We start from the raw sequence: 18,218 nt of genomic DNA, 5'->3' as shown, positions 1-18,218 counted from the left end.
AGCATGCTTTGCAGCCCGGCCGGGAGGCCCGACGTCTAGTGATGGGGAGCCCCGGGTGCTTTACGCCGCCAAATCGGCTGTAGAGGTTGAGGTTGAGCCCCGGGCCCGGGAATTGGACGCCTGCAGAGCGGGAAGATGGAAGCATGGCGCTGTGTGAGGAGAGGCTACGGCCGCTGTGTAGTGGGGAGAGGCCGGTCAGTAGAGCTGGGTGGCGGGAGGGAAGAGGGAGGGGCGGGCGGCCTGGAGGTGGGGCGGGCGCCCCGGGTTAACCCGGGGCGGGGCGGGCTGGGGGAGGTAGGAGGAGGAAGAGGGTCTGGGCCGTGTTGCCTCCGGGACGGACCTCCGGAGAACCCGAGGGATAGGTAAACCCGGCGCGCAGCCGGCGGGACGTTCGGCGGACGGGGTCTGGATCCCGGGCGCGGAGCGCATCGGCCGCGGGTCGGGCTCCTGCCTTCCGGACCAGGTTGGCCTCGGAGTCCCGGCCCACTTTCCCCAACCCAGCCTCGGACAGCCTGAGCCTCCCGGTCCCCGGCCTCCTCCCCGAGCCCCGCAGCCCCCTCCGGGAGCTGCCCGGCCGCAGGGAGGACGTCTTCCGCAGGAGGTCTGGGGGCGGCCTGACCCCGAGGGAGGCGCGCGCGTTGCACACAAGCCCGGGGGTTGGTTTGTTGGTGTGGTGGTGCCTCTCGAACTTTTGTCACTGGTATACCATCCTTTACGATGATTACCAAATTCTCGTTTCACACTTGAATTATTGGATATTTTTCATGAAATTGACTCACTTTTTTAAAAAGCATTTCAGTAGCTGCTGCCCACATTAGTGTCACCCTAACCAGTATCCGCGAGATCTTGGGTAATACTTAAACATCAAAAAGTTTAATTATGCACCATATGATACCGACCGGTGTACCACACATGGGAAGCACAGCACTGTATTCATTTTTATATAAGTTTTGGGGACCTGATTTTAACTTCTATAGTCTTGGGACTTGACAATTCTGTTCAGCAGTGTTTCCTGAGTACCAGCTGTGTGCCAGGCACTGTGCTAGGCACTTAGGAAGAGACCTAGATTAAAATGCATAAGAAAGCTCTGGGCTAGAAGGGGCTCATCTTAAGAGAAAAAGACATCTATATAAGTAACTACAAATGTAGCGAGTAAGTCTAGTAGTACAAGTATTATATTTCAGCACGGTAGCTTATTGGGTATGAATACATATGGCGCAAGTGCCCAAATCTCTATGGCTTTCAGAGTTTTCACAAAGCAGGGTAGACTGCCCTTGTCATGCCTTTAAAGATTTACATTCAAGTTGAATTTAGAGAATAGTTTGAGAATGCATAAACTGCAAAAATATATAATAAAAAATTTAAATGGTGTTAAGATGAAAAGAACATAACATGTAAAAGAAATATAACAGTAAGTACAATTTAAGCAAAATTCCTTTGGTGATGGAAGTGGACATTATTGACACTGTCTTGGAAATGTACCATTACTGAATTCTGGAGGAAAGAGTAGAAGTTTTTCTCTGAATCCTAACATTTTGCCAGAATAGTGTAGGAGAAAGTAGATGCTGCTTGAGTTGCATTGTTTCTTAAGAGAGCCTGAGAGCAATTTATCTCTTCAAAATAATGATAACAGTACTTTGGAGAAATTTTTCATGATAGGTTAAATTGGTACTGTTGAGTTTGGAGTGTTGGTGAATTTCTGGTAAGTAATCTCCATCCTCTTTCATTTCCCTCAAGGAGGAATGGAAAAAAAAAAAGGAAAAGTAAGTTATCCACCTGCTGATTAACAAGAGACATAGTTTTGTGAAGTAGTGATAGGCTCTTGTTTTCTTAGCTGTACAGGTGTTTGGAAAATATAACCTTGGTGTTAAAAAAAAACTGTTCAGAAACATGTTTTTACTCCAAACCCAAGTTCGAGGAGAGATTCATTTTAATTGTAGTCAACTTATGTGTTTCATATTTAAGTATTATATTTGCGGTGGATTTTATTTGCCCATTGGGTTTTATTAGATGCTAGAAGCTACTCTGAATACTGTTTAGTGATTGATTCACCTCTCAGTTGAATTGTGTGGACTTCTTGAAGTATACCTGGTGTTTTGGGAGGCTGGTGGATTCTATGTTAAGTGCTGAGAATACTGTTCATAGTTATTTAGTGCGAGTATTGAGATATTGCCACGAGTAGTTAATTCACGGCTGCTTCCCCCCTCCAATCCTTCACAGATTTAGAAGTGAAATTTTAATTATTAGACATTATCTTCCCTTGAGGAAACAGATTTAGATTTTGTGTACTATAGCTGAACAAAAAGTGGTACCTCAAGGAGTGTATTTATTTCTTTTAGATACCCCATGTTACCCCATCACCAGAAGAGTCTGGGCAGAGACTGGACTACACCGTGGGAGAATCTGCAAAAGTGTTGCTGGAACAGACATATTTCTAGTTGTATGAGGTGGCCGGGACACTATTCTCGTGCTCCTTACCCATACTTCAGTAGTAGGCATTTTTCACTAAATTGGAGACCACCTTGTTTGTTTGAGTCTAGAACTCAGTTTCAGTACTGGAACTGGAGACCTGACAACCTGAGCCAGACATCTTTAATTCATCTCTCTAGTTACATCATGAACTCTGAGGGAGATGAGCCTTCATCAAAACGAAGAAAACACCAAGGTAAAGGTGACATTTATCTTGGTGCAGAAATAGACCTAAGCCATAAACTAATTAAAACTTTCATTTGTAATCCTTAAGAAAACCTGCAGATTTTAGAGGTGTTCGGTGTTTTTTTTTTTTTTAGACACTAGTTTTCTGTTAGGAAAAAGGAAAATCTTTTAAAAAAATTTCAATTATATATTTCTGGCAGTAGAAATGGAAGCGACTCTACATACAGACTAAGATTAGAAAACAATGGAGGACTAGATTAAAATATTAAGTTTAAGAATAGTTTTCAAATTCAATGCTTTTGAAACAAAAGCCCTTAGACTTCTTAAAAATTGGTGGATGTATTCTTGGGAGCCCACAGATCTATTTTAAAAATGAAATATCATGTTTTCATTTTTAATGCTAACTTCATAAGACAAAAGGACTTCCTTAAATAGAGGCAATCATAAATGAAAGATATTTTCTTACAGAATCTGTGGGAAGTTTTATCTTTTAACTACGTCTTATTACAACTTTGAGAAGGTTTGTTCTAGATACCTTAATTAGTTCTATTTTTCTCATATTCTTTTTACTCTAAACAATTCACTAGACTCTGTGCTCTCAGCCCTGCCCCCCCCCAAATTATGTATGAGTTGTCTAAGTAAATTTGGAATTGTCTTTCTTACTGAGCTATGGTTTTCAGTGACGATAATTCCTCTGTAGATATTTGGGGAAAGGTTGTATGGCTATTAGTGTGTAGGGAGCTGACATAAGTTTGTCAAAGGAAGACATTCAGAGTGAGTCTCACCTGGAAATCAGAACTAGATTAGTTAATGCTTTTTTAAGTAGAACTTCTATTACACATTTAAGTAGAGATTCTAAGCACTCAAAAGTATAGCACTTAACCACCGCATGTATTTATAAAGAAATATTTGAATGATTGAAAGATGTATTTAAAGACATAAAAATTAGGTTGCTAAGAATAGACCGTGATCTATAAACCTAGGGCTGTATGATGACAGGAGATAGCTTCTCATTCATGTATTGATTGTTCAGAGGGTCATTCTTTCATTTAACCTCTTGTAAGTCTGGTGTGCTCTCAGGCAGAGCCGCGGTGTAGTGACACAGCATGGGCTTAGGAACCGCTCCCTGCTCTCATTCTGCTCCACCAACTATGTGAGTTTGACAGGTTACTGAACCTCTCTGCTCCTTGATTTCCTGGTGTACAATAATGCCAACTTTGAAAGCCTGTGGAGGATGAAGTGAGAGATGTCAAAGTGCCTAACACACTGTTGGCTTCATAGTAGGTACTCAGAAAATCGTGGTGGTGGTGTTTTCCCTTTAATGAATGGGGAATTACATTGACATACTGATGAACTTTGATTGCAACCTGACTATATATATCCGTTCTTCCTAGGTATTGTGAATAAGGAAAATGCTCTTCGTTAAGCCATATTTGTGACTTCCGATATTTCACTAATACTGCTTTTCAATCAAGAAAACAGCATTGCTAACTTGCCTATCACTTTAAAGTGGTATTTGAAGGATTTGTGACACAATTAATGACTTTTTAATTAGGCACCCTAAAAACCTGATCAGGCCTATTGCTTACTTTCTTTGATTCATCTGTCTTCTCTGCTGTGATCACCTTGTTCCTCCTGACATGGAAGGTATATAAGCTTTTGTAGTGTGAATTTATGTTGTGAAGCATGTGAAGGCCAAAGACTATCCACTCTCTCAGTAGTTTTCAGATTGTCTTCCATGGAACCCTAGCATTTGAACACATTTCTGTATGTTTACCAAAAGCAAATGTGGTCAGAATAAAATGTGTTTACCCCATCGTCCCAGCTCCAGTCCCCAACATACCAGGGATTGGGGGGGGGGGCGTGACGTAAAAAGTAATGCCAAAGAAGTCTGAAAGCCACTGTGTTAATTAGATAATTAACTGATGGTTTTGGTTAATAAAAATGGAATTGCAAAAAGAGTTTACAAACTCTTGATTGCCAGGACTACAAATATTAATGCTTTTATATGCCTTTACAAACACATATTTTACAAGAAAATATGTATGAGTTTTTCAGACTTTCATCTTTCATGTTTTAACATAGTGGTGCCACCAGAGTAGTGCAATAAGTTTGTGATGATTATTTGGTTAATGACTAGAATTTGGTTAATGACTTTTCCATCTCATATACATATAAAAACAATGATTTGTGGTGAAAACCATAGTCAGTCCCCAATTTATGAATGAATTGTGTTCTAGATAATCAGTTACTAAGAATCCGTTCTGTTTTCCCCATAAGATCTATCTTATAAATTTCACAGTAACTCTGCGGAATCAGTATAATTAGCTTTAATTCTGGGTTTTAGCGTTAGGATTCTCTACATTCAGTGAAGGATAGGGAAGGTGGTAGTTTCCTTCTCTTTCCTGGGCATAGGACAAGCTCTAGACTAAATCATGTAATAGTTGAAGACTTTTTATTTTGGTTTGCTTTCCTTCCACCATTTTTTCTTTACCCTTTTCCTCAGACTCCTAGTACCTTCATGCTATCATAATTCCAACTCCCTTGTTCCACCTAGACCTCATTATTCATAAAAATTATGTCCCTCTTCCGTCCTCTGGTCAAAATTTCTGTTCCTTTAGTGCAGCAGATATCAACGTTTAGATTTTGGGGAAGCAATCTAACAGAAAACAGTTACCAGAATGTATTTAAAATTTTTTCTTCATTGGCATTTTTTTAAACATTTTTTATTGATTTATAATCATTTTACAATGTTGTGTCAAATTCCAGTGTTCAATTGGCATTTTTATTGAGTGGTAATATTCTTTTTTTCTTCCAGTTTTATTGAGATATAATTGACATATAGCATTGTATAAGTTTAAGGTGTACAGCATAATGATTTGACTTACATCAAGAAATGATTGCCACAATAAGCATTGTTAATTATATTTATCATGTTGTACATTATATCCCTAGTATTTATTAATCTTATAACTGGAAGTTTGTACCCTTTGACTGCCTTCTTCCAATTCCCTCTCCCTACTAGAGTATGCTGATATTCTGATTGTAAATATTTCATCATTTTAGAAGATTTGGAAGAAACTTCCACAATCCTTTCACTCAGTTACTCTTAAAAATAGTGGTGTATTTCCTTTTAGTCTTTTTCCCCCATGTCTAGAACATTTTTCCTCAATTTTTACTTGGTAGAATTTTAGGCATTGTAATCCAATGAAGTGAAAACTTTCATGTGGGAAAAGGGAGCTATACTAGGGCTGAGGTTTTTTTCGTATCATCTAATCATGCTTGAAAGTCCATCTTCAAATCTTTTTGTTTCCCAAGTTCATCCCGTTTCTTGTTTTCCCCTTCTTTTGAGCTTTTAGATTCCCTAAAAAGTTGCATATTTTTCTTCATGGCTTCCATGACAGTAAGAGTATCCTCTTTAATGGTAGGGTGAGGAAGACAAGGTCAGAGGGGTGTGTGTGTCTGTATATATACACATGTATATGTACATACATACATATATAGTGGTATCTGTACATACAGTGGTGTGTGTATAGATATATACTGATACATGTATACATATGTGTGTGTGTGTGTGTGTATATATATATTTTTTTTTTAGTGGTCATTTCTAAGTCAAAGACTGCCTGCAATTGCAGAATCTCATGCTATTTGATCCTCTTCTCATCACCTTTTCAGGGTACATGGTGTCTTTGCAGAATGTAAACTATTATACAATCCTCGTTGCTGCATGCTAGGTTTGTCAATCAGGCATCATCATTTACTAGCGTTCTGTAACTGTATTACATTTAACTTTTGCTTTGGTGTGCATTAAAAATACTTCTTTTGTTCATTTTGTTTGCATTCTTCCAGTAAATACTGCTTCCATATATTATCATTTTTTAATACCCTTCATTCATGTCTAAACCAGATTTCTGAGATGAATTGTTTCGGAAACTTAGTTAAGCATTTGATAATCTTATCATAGTAACAGGCAATAAAGTACAATGTGAAATCTTCCTATTGAAAGGCCAGCTGTGACATGCAGATGTATTGTCATGGTCATGAAATTGCTGAGCATGTCTGTGGCGGAGCTACCTCTTAACCATAAGGAACTCTGACCCCTGTATAGTCTCAGCTTTACTAACACAAACTTCCAGCCTCCAGAATGACTTGCTAGATCCTTTTAACCTTGTTTTTTTGTCCCTCTTGCTCAGTCAGTATATCATGTTACTGCCTTTGTAATCAAATTGATGGCAACTTCTAGCTGTTAAGTACTACATTGCCATTTCCTAGGGAAAAACATTCTATTCATTGCCTATAGGAATCTTTAAAAGACAAGAAAATACATACAGGATAATATATAGCCTAATTTTTATTAATTCTTTGTATTTTATCTAATGTATTTTAACAGGCACAATAACACGGCATTGGGAATATATATGTAACCATAATAAAGAAAAAACGAAGATCCTAGGAGACAAAAATGTTGACCCCATATGTGAAGACAGTGAAAACAAGTTTGACTTTTCAGTGATGTCCTATAATATACTTTCACAAGATTTATTGGAAGACAATTCACACCTTTACAGACACTGCCGGCGGCCAGTGTTACACTGGAGTTTTAGGTTTCCCAATATTCTGAAAGAAATTAAACACTTTGATGCAGATGTAAGTGCAAAATACCAAAATTCTTCACATAAAAAAAGGTTGGATTCATTTCTGAACTAAATGGTTTTATTCCCTTTGTGGGGTAAGAAGGGAAGACATTAAATATAGTAATGAAATAGTTTTTAACAAGGTATCATGACTTTGAATAACTTGCTAATGATGGTTGATTATAAATAATTATATAACTTTTCAAAAAAGATCCAGAAAGTTTTAAGTATAGATCAGTTTTGAGACAGGCATCATATTAAGTATTCAGTAAATATTTCCTTTGATTCAAAATTTAAATAATTAGTGCAAAATTAATCTAGATGATGTCACTCAAAAAAATTATCTCTTAAGAAAATAGTAGAAGGATGTAGTACTAATGAACATAAAAATTCAGGAAAATTATCCTGACATGTAAATTATAAATATTCCCTTTGGGAAATAACAGTTTTGGAGAGTAAGAAGGCTTCTTGTGATTAAAGATCAGGGTTTTGGGGACTGATCAAATTTGGAGACATTAATATATTAGATCTATGCAGTACAAGAAAGACAGTTGTCTTTTACTTCAATTTTAATCAGGTTTTTAGAATTTTAGAAGTCTATTTTTAAAGATAAAAGCACCAGAAAATTCATATTTTCACTTCTTTGTTTTAATTCAAGCCATGTTTTTCTTCTAAGGTACTTTGTTTGCAAGAAGTTCAAGAAGATCATTATGGAGCAGAGATCAGGCCAAGTTTGGAATCATTGGGTACAATGTGACTTTCATCTTAGCCAGATTTCCTTTATGGGTTGTGAAAGCATAACTTGCTAACAAAGATGTGTGGTATATTGGAACCAAAAATCTTAATTTTGAAAAAAATTTAATACCCATTTCAAAAGGTCAGGAAAAGATTAAGGTATTTCAAATGGAAACTATTGTGTTGATACATAATTTGGTTTGGGTTTTTTTGTTGTTGTTGGGTTTTTTTTGGCTTTTTTTTTTTCGAGAATAGTAAAGGAGCTTATTAGGTGATGCTTCTGTAGACAACAGCAGGCCACACAGAGATGCCTGTGTGAGCCCCAGGGGCCGGTTGTTGGGTTTTTTATAAGGTCAGGTCACAAGGTGCCTGATCGGCTTGTGCACAAGTCTCTGATTGGTTGTAGGCGAGGTAAGAAGTTTAGGGTCAGTGAAGGTTTATGACTCTAATAAGGTGGGCTGAAACAAGCTGGCCTGAGCTGCTGTGAGGTTGGGCATTGCCTAGGGCTATTAGTTTGTTAAGGCCAACACACCCGGTAAAGAATGTACTCTCTGTTGGGGGATTGCAGGCAGACAGCTGAGAGCCCAGGAATGGGGGTCATTGGACCTTGAAGGACATTAGTTGGCTCCACATTCCCCCCTGACAGATTGGCAGTGACAGATTCTTTGGAACAGGGTTGAAGGTCTCGTCTTCCGTATCTGCTTCCTGCTGAATGAGGGCATTGTGCTGGCCCTGCCTCTCATGCCAGTCTGTCTGGGGTTATGGGGCCCCGGCAGCCTTAAAGATGGGAGCAGAAGGAGACCCCAGTGGTGTCCAAGGACTGCATCACTAGGATGTTGGTTTGGTTCGTGGCAGCAGTCTTGGTTGGAGGGGTATATTTGTTCCTAAGTTCATGAATCTTGGAGCTGGAGATTCCTGTACTTGTTAAAAGGTGACCTTTCTAATTTATCTGGTAAAGCTGTTAGAACCTAAGAGTTTCCAGTCTTCAGTTCAGCGGTATGATTTAAAAGTTATAAGAAACCTGTACTTGTCAAAAGTCCTTTCTATAGATCTTCCCACCGGCGACATCTGCCTGGTGCAGCAAAGGCAGGAGGCTCCGCCAGTCTGAAGGTGTGACCCGCAAAAGGCAGAGAGAAGGCACAGAGGTGCACCAGGCAGCTGGGCCCGAGAACGAAGAAGTGTTTCAAGGGCCAGCGTCAGAGGAAGGGAGAGAGTGGAAAGGAGAGATGGAGAAAAGGGTATTTAGAAAAGAAAAGGAGCCTTTCCCGTATGCATTCACTACTGAGGTCCGGGGATCATTCCCGTCTGTCAGACTGGGTTTCAGAGCCCGCTGAGAGCAGCCCAGCCAGCTTTCCATAGTCCTCGGCAAGGCTTCTGGGAATTCCCAAACACTAGGAAAGAGCAGGAAAGTATGAGAGGAAAGGAAAGAGGGAAACCTGCCTTGGCCATTCTGGTGTCCGATCAAGTCAGGGGGAGAACCCCATAGGGAGGGGGCAGAGAGAGAGGCCCAGTGGGCTCCCAGGAGCTTGGGCCAAGGTAGGCCAGTCTTGTGGGCGGTAAAAGAATTTACGGAAGGCAAAGGATGAGAATAGAAAAGGAGTTTATCAGGTTACGCTGCCATAGACAACATAGACGAGAAGTGCCTGTGTGAGCTTGATGTATAATTTTGATTCAAATGGAAAGGTGTAAGAATCTCTTAATAGCTTCCTTTCCAGGAGTTGCCCTGCCCACTACCAGACCCCCTAAGATTCTGAGTTCCATAAGATCAAGGACCATTCTGTCTAGTTCATTATATAACGCCAGTTCATCATTATATAACTACCATGCCTAATGGAAAGAAGCTAAAAACCTATTTGATTAATGAACACTTCTAAGAAGCAGGTCATCTGTTTAAGAAGTGCTGCCTGCTTTGCATTCATTCGTTCAGCAAATATTTTTTGGGTTCTTAACTATACTCCATGCACTCACTGTTCTAGGCAGTGGGGATACAGCTGTGAGCAAAACAGATAACAAGTCTCAGTCCTTGTGGAGCGTACATTCTAGAAAGGCCAAAATATACCAAACAAACAAATAGTGCATTAGGTAATGATAGTTTTCTGGAAGAAAAGCACAGGAAAAAGGAGGGGAATGGGTCAGGTTTCAGTTTTAAACAAAGTAATCAGAGAAGGTAACATTTGAGTAAAGACTTGAAGGAAGTGAAGGAACAAGCTGTCACTAGAGCGTTCCAGGTAGCGGAAATAGCAAAGGAAAGGCCCTGAGGTTGGAGTGCCTTAAGGCAGGTGAAGAGGCTGTGGTTTGTATGGTGGAGCAAGCCAGGAAGAGTTAGAGGCAAAAAGGTCAGAGATACGGGGTTGGGGGAGTGAGGGAGCCGATGATTACAAGGCCTTACTGTCTTTGTCATGACTCTTGACTTTTACTAGGAAGAAAATGAGAATGTGTAATGCACCTTAGCGTATTTAACACTGAAGTCTTACCAGCAACGAGACCTGTTAGACTCCATCGTAGACTTTTTTGATTCCATCACTTACTTAACATCCTATCCTACATTACTAATGTTTTGCAGAATGTTTTGGTAAACCTTGTCCAAAAAAAACCTTTTTTTTTTTGCAAGGCAAAACACAGTTCTTCTAATATGTATGTGTATGTGTGAAAACCAGTCGTCTTTGTTTTAAATTTCTTTCTTACAGGTTATCACTGTGAATACAAGATGCGGACAGGAAGGAAACCTGATGGCTGTGCCATTTGCTTCAAACATTCCAAATTTTCACTCCTATCAGTGAACCCAGTGGAATTCTACCGCCCTGATGTTCCTCTGTTGGACAGAGACAATGTTGGATTAGTGTTACTTTTGCAGCCCAAAATTCCAAGTGCTGCCTCCCCTGCGATCTGTGTAGCTAACACACATCTGTTGTATAACCCAAGGCGGGGTGATATTAAGCTGACCCAATTGGCAATGCTTCTGGCAGAGATTTCCAGTGTTGCCCATCAGAAAGATGGCAGCTTCTGCCCCATTGTTATGTGTGGTGACTTTAATTCTGTTCCTGGCTCTCCACTCTATAGTTTTATAAAGGAAGGAAAATTGAATTATGAAGGACTTCCCATAGGAAAGGTAAGTGCCCATTTCCTTGTTATTAGGAAGTGGACTTCTCTCTTCATTGTGAAGTGAGAATAGTCATCACAGGGCTGTTTGAAAGCCTTGGATGAGCCAGTACCCTCGCTTTACCAAGCTGTGATGATTATCCACAGCTACTGATAAGTAATTGTATTCAGGGTTGATTGAATTTCATCTTTTCCATCTATTTGTGGCGACATTCTGCTTGGAGGAATTGACAGGCAGCAATAAATTCAAAATGAGGGAGAAGAAGCATTGACAGACATGAGTATGTCATAGATGAGGAACTCCTTACAAGGTGGTGGAACAGAATTTTGAATGCTAGATGTGGACAATACAGTTGACTAAACAGTAATTTAATATTTATTTATTATATAAGTTTTCCTTTACACGGTGATAAATATTTTAATTCTTCAGTGAGTATAATTTATCCCATTTTTAAATTTTCATTCTACTTTCTTCTGTTTACTTTAGATCATTTGATATTCAGTGTATTTAACCAAAATAAGCTCTCCATTGAGTTTTGAGTAATAGTTTAAAATTTTGTAAGAGTTGATCTCTTTTAGTATTTTCTATAAAAGGAACTGTATTGCAGGTAGCAAAAAAGGAGGAACAGCATCGGTCCAAAGCTACAGATCCTTTAGATGTCCAAATTAGAGAAAAACATGCATAGGAAAAGATGGCCATTTTCGTGTAAATACGTGCTTTCTGAACCGTATTTGAACAAAATTTTATAAGCCCAAATAATCACTTAATATAATAAATAAAGGGTAATATTTACCATTCTTGGATTCCCTTTTATTTAAGAAATAAACTTTTCAGTACATAAACTATTTAAAATCTATTCACCTAAGATACCTGTTGAAATTTTGTTTAGGTATCTGGCCAGGAACAGTCATCACGGGGACAAAGAATTTTATCTATTCCAATTTGGCCCCCAAACCTAGGTATCTCACAGAACTGTGTTTATGAGGTACAGCAGGTACCAAAAGTAGAAAAGACAGGTAAGTGTTTGTAATACCTTTTGGCAGTCTTCTTGATAATGTGTTCCCTTTGAGGACGTAAAACTAAATTTTAAAGGGATAACATCTCAGGGCTGAATATTCATATGTAAAAACATATAGTTGTTTGCTTATTCTTTTTTTTAAAGAACTCTAAATTTACCCTTTTTAAGTTCAACTTCCCAAATTATCTTTGCATGAATTACTTGCATGTTGCTTTGGAAATGTTTGCATTTTTTTTTGCTAATTCTGGAGACCATCAAAACATAGTCAGGATGAAACATTTAACTAAGACATTTATCTAAACTAAGTATGTCTTAAATATTGCTCCTAGAGTAAAATGATTATACTGAGGCAAACTAAAACAAGACAATACCTTGATAGTATTAATATTTCTCTTTGTTCTTACAGACAGTGATCTGACACAAACAGAGCTGGATAAAACAGGAGTCCTAGTTACAGCTGAAAAGTGAGTTCTGGAAAGCAACAGTAGACATTTGCTGACTTTAGTTGAGTTAAAAAAAAATCACTTCTCAAAAAATCACTTGGACAAAAATGAATGTGCTGGTGAAGAATGCTGGCTCTTAAGTCAAATAGACCTGAGTTCCAGCCCTGACTTTGCTACTTTTTAGCTGGATGATTTTGAGCAAGAAACTTAACATTGCTAAGATAGTTTTTTTCTCTGTAATTTGGGTTGTTGTGAGGATTAGATGAGACAAAGCATGTAAAGCTCAATGTTTAACATACGGTTAGTGCTTACGCAGTGTTATTTAAAGGAAACAGCTTGTCCATGGACCTGAACTGGCTAGTACTCTGAAATTTATTGCTATTACATATTGAAACAAAGGTCAAGATCACAGAAAAATACCTTTCAGATTTCTAGAGGATCCTTGCCCTCCTTTGACTCAACTGGATCTCAAATAGTCTATAGGAGAATTGATCCAAAAAAGAGTCTGTCAGTAGAAAAGATATTACTTATATTTATCTCTTAAACTATAGGAAAAGATCATCAGAGGTAGCTGGGTGAAGATGCCTGCATTTCTTTCTATTAAAGAATCATGAATGTTTAGGGCTACGGCTGAGAAACCAGATGTATGTTAGTACAACAGGATGGAGACTTGAATCTTGTCTCTTTGGAAGATTCTTGAGATACCTTGTTTCTTGTGGCTCTTTTATAGTTTTGACTTCTGTTTTAACATTTAAATTTTAGGACCACTTCATTTATTTTATCTGCTTTCTTCTCAGTCTTATTTTGTATATCTTGTTTTGGGGAGAGATTTCATATATAAGAACTAGTAAGAAAGGAAGCAAATTTTTTTGAAATTTTAAAAAAGAATATTTAAAAATTCATAATTAAACCTTTCAAAGTAACTGCTTACTAACAATTAGTTTTGGGTAATTCCAAAATCTTAATAACAAAGTAGGGTATAAGGAAAGATATTTGTAAGTATCTATAAATATTGTGTGTTTATAGCATTTATCAGTAAACTGAAATATTGGTAGTAAGATAACAGTTTGCAGGAAACCTGTTTACATTTGGTAATATTATAAGTGTAAGTCCTTAGACATAAAAAGTTGCTAAAACTTGGAAGTAGAGCATTTTGAAGCAATTACCTTTGCCTTTTGATACACGAGCTCTTTAAAAGCAGGGCACATCTTTATCTGTGTATCCTCAGTAGCTAAGATGAGATGGTGCCGGGAAGTTAGTAGATGTTTGGTAAATGTTGGATGAATAAACAGTTTTTAAAAAATGTTTTCTTTCATGACATAAAAGATTCTTAAAATTCATGATGTGTTGTTAGGAAATGATTTTTACCAATAGTGTCACATGTATTTGTAGTGTGGGGTAAATGTAAATCATTATTGAAGCTATTTTAAGATGCAATACAAAATTATCTCACATACCATAGCAAGAACAATCATGGAAAAACAGGGCCTCTCTGACATCAGAAGTCTGTCCGTTCTTAATAGCGTTCCTAGAGGTCAGTTTAATTTTCTTTCTTAAAAACAACAAAAAAACTTACAAATTGTTTTAGAGTATGTGTTCACTGGTAAGTAGGGGCTCTCAAATATGTTATAATGAATTTAAAAAATCACACTAATACGTTAATTATTGAGCTTCCCCACCCCGCCCCCCATGTGTCACAGCCCTGTTAATTGCATGAATAAAAGAAAGCAAAATTGTGATATGGTCTATTTACATAAAGATTGTCCCAATGTCTGCTTTTGTCTGGAAATTAAGTGAAAAGTTGCTTTAAGTAGGAGAAATTATAAAAATCATGAAAAACTTGATGGATTGTAAATATTTTTTCTTTTCAATTTAGAGTATCTTCAAATTTACAGCACCATTTCAGCTTGTCATCTGTTTATTCACATTATTTTCCTGACACTGGAATTCCTGAAGTGACCACCTGTCATTCGCGAAGTGCCATAACTGTGGATTATATTTTCTATTCTGCTGAAAAGGAAGATGTTTCTGGGCAGCCAGGTAAAGAGTACATGTAATCTTAAATTCTGCTCGAGAACATAGTAACTAAAGCTTCACGGTTAAAGGTGAGAAAGTTAGCTAAATGTCTAGATGAAGTTCTAGATAAAGAAATTAAAAATATTTTTAAATTGGTAATATATTTGGCAGCTTGGTAATGTATTTGAATAAATCATTGTATCATCTGCAAAAGATGGAGGCAGTGAAACACCTCAGAGCAAATTGTTACCTAAGAATTACATCCTCAGCTCTGCCCTTCAGTCCCCGTCAGCTTCTGAGTTATAGTACAGATTTTCCATAATGGCCTTCTGGTTTTAACTTGCCAGGAATTTTCTGTTTTTCTTGGGACAGCAGCATCCTACAGTTTTGTACTTAAATTTTACTAAAATATGCTGCCTTCATTGTAGGAACTTGCTTGTACTGCCAAAAATCGACAATTTTGTCATGTTCACCCTGGAATATTGATTCATTCTGGAAAGAGAAGTCTATAATGTGTGTATTTTCAAACAGCAAAGGTGATAAAACACTTCTTTGTGATTCAATGAAAACAAGTTTTTAAATGTCAGTCAGGGGATTTAACATGGAGAAGAAAATGCCATTTAAAGTAACTGGAAATCAAGGAAGTATTCAGGAAACCGAAAATCCAAAATGTGGGCAGCTGTTTTGTCATTTCTGGTTCTTCTTTTTTTCCTCTTTTTTTTTCCCTTCAGTGCTACTTTTCTTTTCCCCTTTTCCCTTCTGTTTGTTTGTTCCCTCCTTCCCAAGGATAACACTTATTAGTGACACTCAGGAGATGGCTTCCTCCACTCCACTAGTTCATCTCTGCAAAATATGCTTGCTGCTTTCAATTTGTAGTAGGTTCTGGTAGTTGTCATACTGTAAGCGTCACTAGGTGGCGGAAGTGTGCCATGGACCAGCATCTCCAATGTTAACATTAAGAACATGCCCTCCTTTACTGTCCTGTGGACACCTACTCTCTGGGACCAAATTATTCTAATTTATTCTTCAGTCACCGCATAAACTTCCTGCTTAGATGTGTTTCTGGTTTCAACTACAGAAAGGTTGATGGGTAAATTTCTTATGTAGTTGTCAACCTCAGATTACTCTTAACGTTCTTACTATTACATTGCTATTTTCTTCTAAAGATTATTTGCAGAACTTGAAATAGAAAAAAATATCCGAAATAGAAAAAAACAAACATCTAAAGCTGCTGTGTGTTTGAGAATTATGATTAGGTCATAACTCAATTAAAATTTAATCATATTCTAAAAACTGTTTCATATTAGACTTTATATATATCATCGTTTAGAAAAAAGATTTGTATGGTTAATTTGCAATAACCTGTTGACACAGTTTCACTTAATATGTATGTGCTTCTTTACATAGGAGCTGAAGTTCCTTTGGTTGGTGGCTTGAAACTTCTAGCTAGATTGTCACTTCTTACAGAACAAGACTTGTGGACTGTTAATGGGCTTCCAAATGAAAATAACTCTTCAGATCATCTGCCTTTATTGGCTAAATTCAGACTTGAGCTCTGACTCTTCTTTGATTACATTTATACTTTGCTTTTACATTTGTATTCTTTTTCAAAGAATGTAAAGTTGTTCTTAAGAGTTTGCGTGTTATTTATTTTTGCGCTATGGGATTTCTGAAGCAGTTACGCTAAACAGATGCTAAATGCTTGAAACAGATATCAGAAGAACCAAGTTTACAATTTTCTTTTTTTAATAATGAAAAGTTATTTTCCTGACAAGTGAGATCTAAATGCTCTTTATTGTAAAAGAGTTGTAAATATTTATTCTAATCTCAGTAAAATTGACAGTGATTTTTAAATGTAGTGGAGCTTCTTTAGTCCTCTTAGTAAAGAATTTCATGTTTTCAAGCTCACTGTGGATCTAAAATATCTTTTTTGAGTTCTTGCAAACCACAGCTCATTTCTCTTCTGGAAGGCCTGATTTCATTGGGAGGATTATGTTTCTTGAGTCCTAATTAGTTCATCTCAGAAATCACTGGGTTGTTAACAAATGTCCAGCCAACCATTTTAGTTTTTAAGGGGACTTGATAATGCTTTTTAAAATTGTACGGATTGCTTAATCCATCATATTACTATCCTGAGCCATGTAATATGCCTACATTTTACTGGCGAAGTATAGGTCACCATCACTAGTAGGATGAGGTGCTGTGCACAGGTCCCCTCTCCATCCTTAACGGACCATTTCAGGATGCCTAAGAGAGACAGAGACTGGGGTTGTGCTTGTGTTTCCCTAGTAATTTTTTTTCCTTTTCTGTTGTTTCAAGAAAAGATTCCCTGGATTGGGGGAGAGGTTTTATTTTACTGAAACCAGTCCTGTAGGAATTTATTTTATTAGGAAACTTGTATTTGGAGCAAAGTGGCAGCTATAAGATTATTTTTATTTTGCTTCAGAAATAAGAGGAAGCCAGCAAAACTCTAGAGGGGAGATACCAACTTGGAGACCTAATACTCTAAAGCAGTAACTTTAACTGTTTTGTGTTGCTGTGGTTTCTAAACTGTTTGATCATAATGTAGCAGTGTGACATTGTGCTGATGTTTTTTACAAAGTGGTTAAGAGCAGGTCTAAACAAATACTGCAGTTGGCCCTGTATGAGTGTTTGAATCAAAAATTTTAAAACGTAAGTGAAAATTTCCTCTTTTTTAGACACTGGGATCAAAGAATTATGTACATTTTTACCAAGTAGTACTTTTATATTGAATTATACTGAACTATAAAAATTTTTACAATGGGTTTTCTTAATAGAATGTTTCATCTTAAACTAGAAAACAGGAGTTATAGTCTTGGACTTTAAAAGGTTTTCTACTAAGGTATTTACTACAATTATTAAAAAATAAATACTTCAGATGAATACACCCAGAAGGCATGTGGGTTATAAGGATTTGTCTAATAAAAACTATAGTAATAAGTACTTTTAACTGTTTAATGTCTCACTTTTTTTGTCTTTACTTACAGTATTAACTATAGTTCTAGGATTTTCCACATTTTCTAGTGAGTTTTCAGAATATTGTGTCCTAATTAGCAGATATTGTCATCATCAAATAGTAACAGCAGACAGTACATTTATCCTCTTTTAGTACTGGGAAAAGAATAATGAAGATGCATTGATTACTACTTTGTTTTGTGTGAATTTATTAATGACTGACTTTATATGTCGATATTGATAAACTAACATCCCTAAAAAAACCTCTGTGAAAGTTTACTTTTTTTGTATTCTGATTAGTGGATTGTGGTTTTAGGCCCTCTTCACGTGCTTCACTTTGACCGAGTTAACCCTGATACTTTCCTGCTTTAGCTTGTAGAAGGGCATATTATTTTGTGTACTGGAGGCCAGAGGGTCAGGGTAACTCACAGGTTTTTAAAGCTCCACTAAAATTAACTATCTACTTGTCTTTACTTCTCTTGGTCAGAAGAGTTGGTAACTCTGTTGGAGCCTTGTACTTACCTGCCAAAAGTGATTAAATGTGGTTAATTGCTGAAACCAACTCTCCAGTCTCAAGTTCTATGCTATTCAAGTTTTCAATAAAAGGGATTTGTGGAGTAGTGAAATTTTGGTTTTAC

General features: G+C 37.4%; 1 protein-coding gene across 5 annotated transcripts; it reads left to right on the top strand.

Annotated features, from left to right (window-relative positions):
- The first annotated feature begins 57 nt into the window (after positions 1 to 57).
- ANGEL2 (angel homolog 2) lies at positions 58 to 16,507 on the top strand. Of its 5 annotated transcripts, none has more exons than XM_006198765.4 (9): positions 58 to 194; positions 2,340 to 2,665; positions 7,049 to 7,305; positions 7,969 to 8,038; positions 10,715 to 11,136; positions 12,017 to 12,143; positions 12,552 to 12,609; positions 14,465 to 14,628; positions 16,012 to 16,507. In XM_006198765.4, exons 1-9 carry the CDS (start codon positions 136 to 138, stop codon positions 16,161 to 16,163), a joined length of 1,635 nt encoding a protein of 544 aa, XP_006198827.1. In that variant the 5' UTR covers positions 58 to 135; the 3' UTR covers positions 16,164 to 16,507. The 5 variants fall into 5 exon arrangements, with proteins under 5 accessions (XP_006198827.1, XP_015090242.1, XP_072804614.1 ...); XM_072948513.1 differs by lacking the exon at positions 58 to 194 and adding an exon at positions 291 to 463; XM_015234751.3 differs by lacking the exon at positions 58 to 194 and adding an exon at positions 294 to 362.
- Positions 16,508 to 18,218: the final 1,711 nt, after the last annotated feature.

This window comes from Vicugna pacos, chromosome 23 (assembly GCF_048564905.1).
Source record: "Vicugna pacos chromosome 23, VicPac4, whole genome shotgun sequence".
Taxonomy (NCBI): Eukaryota; Metazoa; Chordata; class Mammalia; order Artiodactyla; family Camelidae; genus Vicugna; species Vicugna pacos.
Note: the sequence above shows the minus strand (reverse complement) of the source record. Positions and strands in the feature narration are given on the sequence as shown.